This window comes from Notolabrus celidotus, chromosome 22, assembly GCF_009762535.1.
Source record: "Notolabrus celidotus isolate fNotCel1 chromosome 22, fNotCel1.pri, whole genome shotgun sequence".
Taxonomy (NCBI): Eukaryota; Metazoa; Chordata; class Actinopteri; order Labriformes; family Labridae; genus Notolabrus; species Notolabrus celidotus.
Genome location: NC_048293.1, coordinates 26,582,079 through 26,596,789, shown reverse-complemented (window position 1 = coordinate 26,596,789; position 14,711 = coordinate 26,582,079). Strand labels below are relative to the sequence as shown.

Sequence of the window (14,711 nt, the reverse complement as noted above, 5' to 3'; positions counted from 1 at the left end):
GAGCTAGAAAATATAAGCCTCTAGTAGTCGTGGGTGTGTCCAGACTAGACTAACGACCCTCCTTAGGATCCTTTTGTGACTACCTGGACACACCCACGACTGTTTGAGGCTTTATATTTTCTAGCTCTTTCCCAGTCTGGTCAGAACTGAAGAAGCCTTTCAGAGGAGAGGTCTGAAGTAAATTTCTACCAGTCCAGTTGCCTGTGTTTGGGATCACATTTGTGGTTTAAATCAGGAGTTTTAGAAGTTAACTTTCACCTTAAAGGCAAGGCAGCTTTATTTGTAGAGCGCATTTCATACACGAGGGCAACTCAATGTGCTTTACATTAAAACATTAAAAGCATTGGAGACATTCAGACAGGCATAAAAGAATATAATTAAAATGACAAATATAATAAAACAGAAAAGAAAAGGAAAATTAGAAATATATTACAAATTACACTAAAATTTGCATTTCAAGTGAGTTAAAATAAGCTAAGATAGGAAGGCAGTGGCAAATAAAAAAGTCTTGATTTAAAAGAGGTGAGAGTTAAACCAAATTTTAAATGTTTTTCTTAAAGTTAAATGCAAATGTGATGCAAAAGATGGAAAAAACTAAAAAATAACTTCAATTAAATGCATGAAAAGTGTCACAAAAATGTGCAAACTTGCTCAGATATGACATGCAGATATTGTAGTATCATAGTTGAATTAATTTGCATTTTCAGTTGTTTTTTTCTTGTGTATTTTCATTCATTGCTTGTGTTTTATGCTTCAATTACCTCCATCAAAGTCTTGTTTTTTAAGGGATTTTTTTTTTAATATGCACAGTTTTAGGATGAATCCTCTGCAACCTTCTTCTGTTATATTTTACTAATAAATTTGGAAAAATTTAATGCATCCACATGTATTTTCCCACACTGGTACCTGAATTGCTTGGATAAAAATAGCTCCTCTAGAGAAGAAGACATTTCACTGATTGAGACCAGAAGCTGACTCTCAGTATTTAAACAGTGTTTTCTCTCATATTCTCATGATTTAATAAAATAACACAGTTTAGAGTATCTGTTATCAGACCCTGTGTGAAGGATTCCACCGGGTCGCTCCGTCCCTGTGAGGCGGGCTTGTCAGGCACTATCTCGGACACCTCAGAGAACCTGAGTCCGGTCAGACCTCCATGGATGGATGTAGCCTGTCAGGACGAAGCTGAACGGTTAGCCGGATTTTAAGACACAAACAGGTAAGAATGAAAGACAAAATGTGAAATGTATAACAGGAAATATAATCATAAGACAAAAACACATCTGTGTGAATATAAATATGAGTGTGTCTTTAATATTAAATCGTTAAAATGATGTTAACTGAAATCCAACCGAAGCTAACAGCTAACTGTGCTAGCAGCTGGTCAGGGAGTGTCCCACTGACAGATCCCAAATATCAGCCATGAAGGGGATGATTTTAAGAACATTTACACCCTTCAAATGCTTCAATTTGCACTCAAATGGACTCATAATAAAGAATAAATCATTATAAATTATTATAAATCTTCAGGTGGTGATAATTGAATCGATTTTGATCCAAATATCATCTTTAATAGGATGACGAGGGGAATTATTCCCATTTAAATGACTTAATCTCCAATCCAGATCATCTCTCTCTCTGATTGTTTCATCCAATTTAGTTAATCTGTCGACAGAAAATGTCACATCAAGCTGCTGCCACACCCATGCTTTGATTTATTATAATTCCCACACACATAACAATCACAACATTCATATAATACCACCTGTTTTGATGAATACAGCACCAAATGTTACATAAATGACTCTAATAGTATTATTCCTGGGCAGTGGTCTGAGGTCTCTGGGTTCTGGACTCACTAGATGGCACCAAATTACAGATAAAGCTTTTATATGCAGCAATAAAGATTATTTTATACAATAGCTGTTAAAACTGGGCTCTTTGTGGAAGTGTGTCAGGCTGATTTGATGCACATTGAAGTGAGGTGAAGTAATGAACATGATTAGCTCCAGTTTTCTATGGATGACCTATTTTCCAGGAGGAGACTGAATATCATTAACATGCATCCAGAGGGGAGACCGGTCCAACACAGTTTGCAAGCATAATGCAGGAAGAATTATCTCTAATTATAAATTAATCTTATTTTGATTTTGAATTCATGATTGTATATAGAATAAATGTAAGAATTATTTGTTTTAAATGATACATTTCAGTGCTACAATGGTTCAGTTTTTAGAGAATGATTCTGTATTAGATTATCAAAATGTCTGTCATAAATTAAATGTTGGAAGGCATTTTTAGCTATATTATTAGGAACTCTATATGTGGTTGTTGGATAGAGATGTTTTGAAGCTGCAAATTATCTGGCTGTTTAATCCAAGCAGCAACCTCAGCCACGAGAATTGAAGCCAATGCCAAAGTGTTAAAAACTGCAGTTCCTCAAGTGTCCACTAGAGGCTGCCTCTGGAAGTACCGGAAACCACATACACGCCCATTCAAAAAAGGCAATCTTTACAGCAGAAATATAATGCAGCTCATTTCTCGATCTGTACGGGGGTGAATTTTTTCATATTGCTGCAATTTTGAAGATATTAAGATTACGAGTTTTCCATAATGAGAGGCACAGCTGACTTGATTGACAGGCGGGAACACTGTAGCTGTTGATGAGGAGGCTCAAAGCCCGCCTCTTTACGTCACACTAGCTAGACTAGTGTTAAATTGAGTTCAGCATTTCCAATATGGCTCCCACCAACGATCGGCTTCAAACTTCAGAAACAGATGGGTGACGTCACAGATACTACGGCCATTATTTATACAGTCTATGATTTAATCAGAAATTTGAATTTGGACTGACTGACTAGTTGGAAGGTAAGGAAAAAGTCAGACAAACTACTCTACATTTTAAGATGCCATCTGTCATCTGTGCTTGTTTACATCCAGGTAGTAGAGCCCTGCAATAATTAAGATGTTAATAATTCATTTAACCGACTAGTAACTCTGTTTCCGACTTTTTTCACTGGTTATGAAACTGATTGAAACTAAGAGTGACAGTAACAGCCTCACTTAGTCTGACATCTACCCCACGCCAGGGGTTTCAGACATTAAATATAACTACATAGAAGAAGTCCCTCCTCTTGTTGATGCTCTTGTTTGCTTTTTAAGGTCATAAAGAGACATAAAGAGTCATTTCAGTCTGCTTTACAACCAGCTAAAAACTCCTCACAGGAGCTTTAATCCCAGTGCTGAGAAGTTATAACGCATCATCACTTTTCAAGCTCGAAGCTAACCGAGGACATCCATCAATATTTATTTAAATGAAATGAAATAATCAGAAACAGTTGACTTCATTAAAAGAGAAACAACCTCATCGATCAGATTGATTTCTAATAAGAGCTCTCGTTGATGCTTTCTGTGACGTACCTCTGATTTCCTCACCTTGATGACTCCTGACAAAGCACTTTCAGCCCATGATTCAGCTATTCATGAACTTTCCTCCTGTTTTTATTAGATCTCTAATAAAAGCTTCAAGGACAAAGACATCCTTACCTTCTGCATGACGTTAGTTTGTCCTCCCTGGTCCTGCAGACCGGCTCGGCGTGGTTGTGCCGCTCCGTGTGTCACCTCTGTTTGAAGCCCTCCCGTGCTCTCGCAGCAGCAGACAGCGTTTTGTTAAGCTGGTGGTGGTGACGCCTCTTTTTTTCCCCATTGTTCCCATTTGCTGTAAAGAGGCAGATCTTTCATTATATTTAGTCTGTGTGCTGGCTGTCTCTTTTTGTACTTTCAGATAAGGGCTGCCCCTCCTTTGCCTCTCTGCCTTTGTCATTTGCATAAAAGTCTGCAGAGATTTATTTTGTGTTTGGCAATCCTCACTGAGTCTAACTGTCCCATGTCTGCTGTTTTAAAGACTGAGAGTGCAGTCTCAGTCAGTTTAAAGGCTCAGATTTATGTATTTTGGGTCCTGGTCCTTGTTTGTTTTCTGCAGCTTTATAACTTCTGAATTATTTGTTAGGAGAGAGTATATATCTCCTCGTCCTGAAGCTGGGGTTTCTTTTGTTGCAGATGCTGAACTGCAAACTCTCTCAGCGTCTCTGAAAGCTTTCCCACAGAAACCCTGCAGCGTTTGCTCTCATTGCAAAAAGATGACAACACAGAAACAGAGAAGAGTGAGAGTTAAAAAAAAAAAAGGCCCAGCCATGCAGTTAGCTGATAAAAGCTGATAAAGGAGAGTTAATCCTCGCTCTGTGATGGGCCACAGCATCAGGCCGGGGCACTAATGCAATCTGCTGGCTCTCGCTTACAGTGTGTGTGCTGCATTATCGAGCATCACCTGGGCCTTTTGTGTTCACTAACAATGACACAGATTGGGTTGAACTGGTTCGCCTCCCCCCATGGTTGAAAAAAAGCCGACTGCCTGTGGTTTTTGTTTTTAATTTTGAGGCTGGACGGATTGTTTTCCTCGCAGCTTTCGAGCTTTTGGCACGAGGACGAAGTTGAATTCAAAAGCTCTCTGACAGACCGCAGTGCAGAATTTAGGAAACATCAGGACTCTTACATTGTTCTTTGCTGCATGAGGAAATCATCTCTCTGATGAACCCCAATCTTTTTCAAATTGATGTTCATGACCACAAATATCTTGATAATATTGTAGAGATAGATATTTAGAAAGTAGCTGATTGATGTAGCTTAAGTTGTCTGTTACACATTCGCACGGATTTATTGTCTTATATCCCAAAGTAACTTTAATCAGAACCATTAAAAACCCTGCAGTCTCACTTTTTAACATTGCTCTAAACAGCTTTTCATGAAACACAAGATAATGAGGGGCAGAAAGCAAGGATGCTAACATGAACTTAGCTTACTTTAGGCAAGCAGCAACCTCCTGTGTTGAAAATAAGCTGATGAAGTGCAAGAAACTGCAGTTCCTGGGGCGCTGGTGGCCTAGCGGTCTAAGCGCCCCACATACAGAGGCTACAGTCCTCGTCGCAGGGGTCGCCGGTTCGATTCCTGGCCGGTCGACCATTTCCTGCATGTCCTCCCCCACTCTCTACTCCCCACATTTCCTGTCTCTCTTCAGCTGTCCTCAAATAAAGGCTAAAAGGCCAAAAATATAACTTAAAAAAAAAAAAAAAGCTGCAGTTCCTTGAGTGTCCACTTGAGGCTAACTCCAAAAGTCAAAGAATCCCCATTAGGCCCGATGTTAAAATGCACATTTTTTACAAGAAAATTGCTGTGACCAAAAAGACAAACCAAACAAATTCATGAGTTAGCAAGCCATCTGTGCTTCATGACGAGTAGCACAGAGGTGTTGGTAAAGTTTGGGACCTTATGTGATTCAAAAAACCAGGAGCAACACCAGCAAGCATGCTACATTGTCCACCATCGTTGTTATTGTGAGGGAAAGTTTGCGCTAGTACTGCTGGGAAAAGCGGTCACGTAGAAGTGACGTCATGACCTGGCTCTTCCACGGGCGGGTGGGTGGAAAAACAAACTGGTGCCGAGTTGGTTCACAAGTTGAACCAGCTCCGCACTAGCGATGGGCATTTCACGACAAAATACTATTTGATAATCATTGGTATCTATTCAACGATTATTCAAATAATCCCCCCTAGTGGACACTGACAGCTTCCATCTCGACCTTTAGTCAATGCCAATGTTTTCTTCTTCTTTTTCTATTTAATGCGGTTAGCATTCTTCTTCTTCTGTTTGCTAATGCAGTTATCAAACAGCTTTAAGACGCTCTATAGCCACCGTCTGGCGGGAATACCGTATTACAACCAGGCACCGGTAAAAACATTGAAAAACTGTACTTTTAAAATGAACGAATATTCAAAAATCATTGCCCATCCCTACTCTGAACCAGCGCGAGCATCAGCCCTGAACTACAACCAGGTCCACATTGGTCAAAAAGGGGTATAGTTGTAGGTTTTAGTCAGGAGGCTCAAAGCCCACATCAGCTCCACCTCTTTCACTTTTACTCAGTCGATCAAAAGGCCGGTTGAGTCAGCATATTACAACATCTGTCGTCTGTCTGTCATCATTTGGCTTCAAAATGTCTCTCCAAAACCCACTGGATGACATCCCAGAGACTACATCCATGTCTTTGATTTCCGGTTTAGGATCCCTTCAGTGACTAGGTTATACAAGGGGTCCAAATGATCCATGAGATCCCCTCCTTCTACACAGAAAGACCCAGTGAAACATATGATATCTGGTCAAATAACAGCCTTATAAGTGACTGCATGTTACCAGTTTTTGTTTCTAGCTTTAGAGGACAACAGGACTTTATTTCCCACCTCCTGGCTCTGTTTATTTCTCCCAATTTCCTGGAGGGCATCAAGTTTCCTCACCTGTAACTCAATCATGCTTTGCCCTTTAGAAGTGGGTCTTAACTCTGACGTGCAGATCTAAAACTGTAGACTTGTTTCCTTGGTGTAAAAGGCTGTTTTGTTAGTCATCATCATTATCTTTATAAATATGCTCCCATTTTTTTGTTTTCAAGGGAGCTTCATCCTGTAGTCCTTTTCTTAACGTCCTATGAGGTCTTAAATGCTCCTAAACAAGCCCGAGCAGTCCTGATCAACCCAAAACCAACTCCTGATCTCTGCATGATGCTGAAACATGTAGACATGCACAGGAATCATGATTGTTGAGTTTATTTTGTGCAGTATTAGAGAGAATCATTTGCAGGCTTTAGGACCCTGCACCTCGTTCAGTCCGGGCCTACACCTCCCTCCCTCCTGCAGGAGCCGGAGCAGACACTCTCACTCTGCAGCAGCCGCACAGTGCTGCCGCTCAGCTGATGCACTCACAGCAGAGAGAACCTTCTCCTCTTTTCCTCTGCTGTTTACCTCCTTCAGTCAGAGGGCTTCGATCGGGAATATCCGCCCCTCAAACTTTTTCCTTGAGTGGAAACGTTTCCTGCTGGGCTCTCGTTTGGGAGCAGCACCAGAGAGGAGGAGAGGAGGGAGTTTGTTAGACCTCGAGCTCTGTTTTAGGACCAGGAGAGGGATGGTGTGATTCTGTAAAGAGACAGAGAGGAAGAGGGAGACGCTCCAGCAGCATCACTGTACTCCCCACCTCCTCACCTCTCTTTTTACACCCCTCTTCTGTCTGGCCGACGCTCTCCCCTTTTTAACACACCACACTCGGGGGGCTTCTGGGGCGATCAGGAAACATGTCACAGACCAGGAGGAACACATACACGAGGGTGAGTGTGCGCAAGGTGTTTACATCCCGGGGTTGTGTTTTGAATGGGCCAGACTGTGGTGTTTAAGTTCTTCCTGATCTCTGCGCTATTGTTCCTCTTCTGTCTGATCGATTAGTTTCACTCTGTCATCTTCCTCTCGGTCGTACTTTGTAAAGACGGCTCTCAGATCCCTTTAATGCTGCATTCCTCTGTCTCAGTTGTCGCCTCTTTGTTTGCCTCGGATGCCCCTCAGGGTTATACGATGCTCCTGCTCCGATGTTTGGGTTCAGACCTCTGAGAAGATGACTCAACTTAACTGGAGTTAACTCATTTCCTCCCTCTATCTTTACTTGAATCTTAGATGTTAGTTATGTTGGATCATATGCAGAACACCTGCAGTAAAGGTGATGTTAAATATGTTTGCAGCACTTACATCCAAGACAAATGAAGCAATGAAGTGTATCATACTGTGTTGTATTGTATTGTATCGTATCATATTGCATTGTCTCGTATCGCATCGCATCACATCGTATCTCATCGTATCCAATCGTTCTATCGTATGGTATTGTATCATAATCGTCTTGTATTGTATCGTATCGTCTTGTTTCATAGTCGTATCGTGTCCTATAGTATCGTCTTGTATTGTATCGTTTTGCATCATATCCTCTTGTCTTGTCTTTTATCCTATCGTATCGTATTGTCATACATCGTATGGTAACGCCTCGTCTCTTATCCCATCGCTTCTCATTGCATCTTATCGTATTCTGTCGTATTGTATCATATTGTGTTACATCGTGACTTATTGTGCTGTGTTTTTAAACATCTTCTCATATTGTGTTGTATTGTGTCACTCTATCTTAACTAGGGATGTGCACGCTTAGACAACTAGACCATTAAATGTCGTCAACATTGCTGGTCAACAACAGAGTCGGTTAAACAGGTTCTTTATTATTGTCGGCCTGAAATGCCGGTCATTTGTTGTGTCTGAGCTGTAGCGCTGCCATAACTACTACCTGGATGTAAACAAGCACAGATGTCGGACGTGATCTCAAAGGCTGTGTCTAATTAACTCGACTCTAGCGATACATAGCAAACAGACATGTGGACGTTAAGCTGCAGGGAGGACTGAAGGCCGGTGGTGCTAGCTCTGCTAACCTTAGCCACACTGTGAAACTGTTGTCATTGTTCACCTGCAGAGTCTGTGATCACGTTTCTAGCTGAGTGACATAACGTATTCCAACATTTTACTTGAAGCTTGAGTGTTTTCTCACCTTGAGACTTAGTCAGAATTCAAATTTCTGTTTCAACGACTAGGAACTTCCCTAATCTCATACTTATGGTGAGGTATTGCTTTGTTTCCTTTCGTGTTGCATCGTATTATCCGGAGAGCTAATGATTCCTTTCATTTTGATGTGTTTGCAGATTAGTTTTATGATTAATCAGTTCATCTTTTAGTTTGTAAAATGTCAGAAATTCCTGGAAAATGCAAAAAAAAGAAGAATCTTAACTGTTATGAAGCTGGACCCAAGAAATCTTTCATATTTTGGCTCCTAAATCTCTGAAACGATGAATCAGTTATCACAATATGAAGCTAATTCATCTTGTTTCAACCATTTATTTGATTTATGAAAGCATCTGTATGAAGCTGATCCACCAGGAGACTTCATGTTACTCATCTGACTCTGAGTCAGTCAGCTTTCCGGGCACCAGGAGGGATGACATCAGAGCTTCCAGCTTTTCTTCTCACTTCCTCTGATAACAGAAGAACACTTAGAAATAAAGACAAATCCAGAGATTGAGTACTTCACAATCCAGCCTGCGATGTTGTGCACGAAGGTATTTCAGCTCAAAGCCGTACCTTCTGCAGGCCGACTCTTCCAGCGCCTTCATCCATGCATTACAGTGCAGCAAATGAGGCGCTATCACTGTTTATATCTTCTTGTAGCTTTGTCGTCTGCGTGAGCCTGCGTGTGTTTTAAGAGTAGAGTGGCACTGAATAATTCAACACGTCCTCCTCGGGTCCTCTGTCGGCAGCACATGGCAAACAGGTCAGAGCAGCAAACACTGAACGCCGAGCGCTCCGCTTACAGTCTGTTTGCTGGAGGGAGCCGGCTTTTTATGACTTAGCGTAATGTTGGAGTCGGAAACAACAAACGATGTTTGATTGCAGAAGGTCGACGGGTGCATCTGAGCTCCTGCATGAAGCCTAAGTGATTCAAGAGCTTTAAATAGACTTTAAAGCTTGAATGCAACTTCTGAGAAGATGATTGTGCTGAAAATGAATTCTGTGCAAAGAGACAAAAGACTCAAGGATGCATTTACTGCACATTACCAGATAAATGTGTCTGCCTCAGTCTACAATGGTCATGAATTATAAGGTAGGTTAATTAGATTTTAAGCAATCAAGGGGATTCAGAGCCGGCTTTACAGCTGCTACATACTGAATATCTCATCAGGGATGTTCATGAAAAAGCATCCTCTGCAGCCATTTCAACGCCGTCTGCTTTGATATGTGGAGATGAACGGCTACCAGGAGACTCATCTTCATCTCATGACTCTGATATGTTTATGATATCACTAAAATGTTGTTGCATTAGAGAGAAAAAAACAAATGAAACTGCTTTTGTCTGCAAAGAAAATAGCGTCTTCCTCCTTTAAATGGCGCGGAGCATTTTTTCTTCAAATGCAGTGACATAATCTGAAAGTAAATCCTTAGTTGTACCCCTTAAGAAGTCACATCATCTTTAAGATTAAGTGTACAGAAACCGTGAATCCACGAATCATTCGAATTCTTGAGGTGATTTTGCACGGGGCCGTGATGACATGAGAGCAGGTCCTGAAACAAAACGGTCTTTATAAAAGAACATTCCAGCCTCTACTACGCTTTAAGTCCTTTACCTTAGTAGCTGACTGTTAAGACCGGGTTCTAAGGTGTTGCTGTCTCCACTACTGACCTGGTCATGGTTGCCTAAGATGTGAACTCTCATGAGTAGAGCATGGAGGACTTTGCTGAAAGGGAACAGTCTTTAGATTTATGATATCAACTTGTGAGCTGACATGGACGTCTCACAGATCTGTGTCTGGGTTTCTTAATGTTCTGAGTTAAACTCTTCATGTATGTACTCTTGAAAATGTCAGGACTGCTTGCCCCTGAGTTGTTGTTTGCATATTTACCCCACTGCATGAAGTAGAGGACAAGGTGTTGGGGTCTCAGGAGGGAAGACACTGCCATCACTAAGAAGATGGCACATATCAGTGCTGTGTTTAAATGGATGTATTCTCAGTATCAATAAGCAGAAAAGGGTACGAAGTAACTTCAGTTTGTGCCCTAGTTGTAGGTAGGGATGTAAGGATACACTCAACGATTTTTGGTTCACAATACGATTCACTCACGATTCTATAACCTTTTTCAAGAAAACTGGAGTGAACTCAAAATTTAAATAATTATTTTATTTCAATTCTCAGATATGGACAGTTGCAATATTTTTCCCTCTTTATCTTTGTAAACAAAGTAATCCTTTTTCATTTTTAAGGTGTGTTGTAACTCAAATAAAACCACTGCACACTTTTTTTCAGCCCCTAAAACCAAATTTCAGAAATTTCAGAACAATTCCAAAGAAATGGAAAGTGAACGATTCCCAAATGAAAGTATGAAATATTAAAACAAATAAGGTAAATCTCTTTAAATAAACTAAAGTCAACACCTCAAACTTATTGTGTTCCTCTAGGCCACCTTCTCCTGTAGCTGTGAGGTCGCTGCAGCGTTCATCCTGCTTCCAACACATCCAGGCTTCCACAGACAGGTGCCTTTGTAAAAACATCATCTATGTTAGTCACTTCACCTTTAAGGGCACAATGTTAGGGCTGAAGGGTGTAGTCCTGCAGGTCCAGGCTCCTGGTCTTGGCCCCTCTCTCTTCTTCCCACATTTGTGGTCACTCTTCAAGGCAACAAGTCCCAAAATAATTATGCACCGACTAGTTTTTGATGTGGGGCTTTTGAAAGATCACAGTCATGATTACATTTGTACGGTCTTTCCAGTTTCAGTCAGCACTGAAGAATTTATTTATTTTTACTGTGAAACTGTCACGGTTTTATTTCAGAAGCACTCATGAAGTGTCCTCGGGGAAATGTTTGTTTATTGAATGTTTTTATCAGATTGTCAAAACTCAAATCAGCCTTAAAAAACAAGATAATTATTGTCTCTCTATTAAAAAGTTAGTTGTAGAAGTTTGAGTTTTTTAAAAGGTACATTTGTAAGTCGTGGACAGGTTTGTCTCCACACATCCAGAAATAGAGTTCCTTGTATCTGCATTAATCACATGTTCTCCAAGTCCTGCAGGATCTGGAACAGAGAAGTCCTCTTCATGGTGCTGCTGTGCGTCTGTTTGGCTCTGCGGAGGTTTTTCTGTGTTGTTGAAGTTAAACAGCAGCACATCCACAATGTGTGTTTACAGTGAGAGCTGAAGGAGAGTCAGTGTGCTCCCTCTCTCTCTCTCTGTAATAATATCTTCCCCTCTCTCTCTCTCTCTCTCTCTCTCTCTCTCTCTCTCTCTCTCTCTCTCTCTCTCCCTCTCTCTCCTCTCTCTCTCTCTGTCTCGTTCTCTCTCTCTCTCTCTCTCTCTCTCTCTCTCTCTCTCTCTCCTCCTCTCTCTCTCCTCCTCTCTCCTCTCTCTGCTCGTCTGCTGAGTCACCACCGGTTCTAGGACATCACACTGTAAATTGGGTTATGCAGGATTATTTGATTATGAAATATTGCAGCTTTACTATGCTACTGTGCCATTTTATTCTCCCTGCATCACATCAGCTGTGAGAAATCTCAGCTGATTGTTGATGTTGTTGAATGATCACAAACATTTGACCGCTCCGTGTTGTTGTAGCCTGCAGTGACATTAAGAGAGAGCAGGACGCTGTGTGGTCCTGCAGCTTAGCGGGCCAGAGAGACTCTAAAGCTACTTTCTCTCTGTATCTGTTCCTTCAGCTTCCAGCCTCTCTGTGGGATCCTGTAAAAGCCTGATCATGAGCTCTCCTTGGGTTTTGTTATTCCTTTTAGAAGCTAGCTGGACAACTGTTTCATATCAACTGATCATAACAAAAAGATGATGTTTTTATCATCAATTATGTAAGGGATAATGTATGTTATGGTGTTGTCTCACCCTGTCAGGATTCTATTTCCCATAACTACCTGTTAATCACACATTATCCCGCTTATTCCACATCTACTAACTTCAGATACAGACATGCTGCCAAAAACAGAATCTTTTATTGATTTAAAGTGATGTATGTGTACAGTTTTTAAAAATAGTCCCAGGGATGGATTCTTATCTTCCTGTAACGGTGGATTTAACATGAAACTGTCCTCATTCAGCTCTCCTTCTTCTCTGAGCTCTGCGGTTCACACACTTTTATAAATAAACGAGGCAAATGTCACAACTTTAAACCCTGCTGCTACTCAAGACCTACTTTTTTAGTCTCGCTTTTTAACTGAGTTTTATTCTTACAACAGATTTATTTCACCTTACTTTATTTATTTATTTATTTATTTATTATCTAGTTCAAATTTTAGTGACTTTTATTTTATTTATTTATTTATTTATTTATTTATTTATTTATTTATTTATTTGTTCATTCATTCATTCATTATTTATTTATTTATTATCTAGTTCAAATTTTAGTTACTTTTTATTTATTTTATTTTATTTTATTTTATTTATTTACTTATTTGAAGTATATCATCTTATTTTCTTTTAATGGTTTAATATTTTAGTTTTTTATTATCTTAGAAATGTATTTTATTTTGGTGAGTTTAATTTCCTGTGTTGAGTCTCTGGCAGGGGTTCCCAAACTTTTCAGCCCGTGACCCCTGAAATATAGGTGCCAAAGATTTGCGTCCCCAACTGTCCCTCCAAGTGATCAAATGTTGCTTCATACTTCATATAGCTGAAAATTAGCATACCTACATGCACATATGACTGTTTCCTGTGCTGCCCTAACTCTAACCCTAACCTCAGGAGACATCTGGCAACAAAGGAAGGCAGAAAACTAATTAAATGTTTTATTTGTAAGGTTTTATTTCTAATTTAGCTATTATTAAATGATTTATTTTACAATAATGAATAAAATATGTTACCTTTGGATTACTTAGAAACAAAAAAAAATTCTGGAACACATAACGTGACCCCAAACGAGTATCTCGTGACCCCTCAGAGGGTCCTGACCCACACTTTGGGAACCCCTGGTCTATAGTGTCAACAAGCAGCAGCTAAATGTGCCGGAACTCTTTTCCGTGGATTGATTTGACATGACGTGTGATCAGTTTGCCTCTGGTGTTGCTCATGTTAGTGAAAGTTAATAACCATAGTAAAGAGGTTTTGACCAATCAGAATCAAGCATCTTACAGAACAGGAAGATGAGTAATAGAGCCGGGTAATAATTGAAGATAATGTCATAGACATATTCGGTCAATTGAAGATAAGTGAAGCAACAGATTTGAAAAAGAGGGAGTCAATTTGTAGAGAGAGGGATGGCTTTTAACGTAACACCAACATCCTTTAAGCTCCACTGCTGCAATTTATAAAATTAGCATTCTGTTAAGTTTGATGCCACAAAGGTTAAAGGTTAAAGGTTGTTAATGTTTCAAACTCAGATCAAGAGAAAACATTATGCCCCTGTATCAAATGCAGCAGATGTTCTCACTATGTCTGGTTAATTCTGTGATGGTGTGAATTTGAATCTGTGTATGAACAGCGTGCTCTCTCTTTCCCCTGTTCCCTCAGACCACCAGCAGCGGCAGCAGCAGGATGAGCTCAGACGGGGGCGGGCGGCCCGTCAAAGTGGGCTCCCTGGTGGAGGTGATCGGAAAAGGTCAAAAGGGCACGGTCGCCTACATCGGAAACACGCTGTTCGCCTCGGGGAAATGGGTGGGAGTCATCCTGGACGAGGGGAAGGGGAAGAACGACGGCACCGTGCAGGGCAAGCGCTACTTCACCTGCGAGGAGAACCACGGGATCTTTGTGAGACAGTCACAGGTGAATAAACAACACTGAGCCCTACACACGCAGAGGATGAAGCTCCCACACCCACAACATCTGTGTGTTGTTCAGGTCCTTGTTTTATAAGATGTTTGAGGTCGTGTTTTTTCCTTTATTTGACGCAGTGAGCTCGTGTGGAGGCTGATATTTTTCTCTGCTGTCCTCTGGGTGCCAGACTTTCTCTTCCTCAGGCTACATTCTTGGCTGTTTTCTGATAAAACAAAAAACAGCTTTACTCTTTCCTCTCTGAAGAAACACTGCAAAGCACCGCTGTGTGTTACAGACATCACAGATTCTTTAAAGTACGGAGGCCTTGAGGGGACAGATGAATACATCCTGGTTGTTTTTTTAATGCCATAGCTTAAATATTATGGTAATTTCATAAATGCTGATTAATTTTGCTTGTGGGAGGTTTTGATTGGATAACATAGCAAATATCTACAAAGGCTGACGAGGGCAGATGATCTGCAGCAGCACAAACAATCTTCATGAGGAG

General features: G+C 40.6%; 1 protein-coding gene across 4 annotated transcripts in view; it reads left to right on the top strand.

Moving 5' to 3' along the window:
* Positions 1 to 878: 878 nt before the first annotated feature.
* dctn1b (dynactin 1b) overlaps positions 879 to 14,711 on the top strand; it is a 46,251-nt gene continuing 32,418 nt past the window's right edge. For 2 of the 4 annotated variants that reach the window (XM_034675296.1, XM_034675294.1), the window contains exons 1-2: positions 10,883 to 10,989; positions 13,961 to 14,212. In XM_034675296.1, coding sequence (XP_034531187.1) covers positions 13,985 to 14,212 — 228 coding nt within the window. In that variant the 5' untranslated portion in view covers positions 10,883 to 10,989; positions 13,961 to 13,984. Of the gene's footprint in view, positions 1,220 to 10,882; positions 10,990 to 13,960; positions 14,213 to 14,711 lie in introns of those variants that run through there. The other 2 variants (XM_034675295.1, XM_034675293.1) reach the window with 2 other exon arrangements.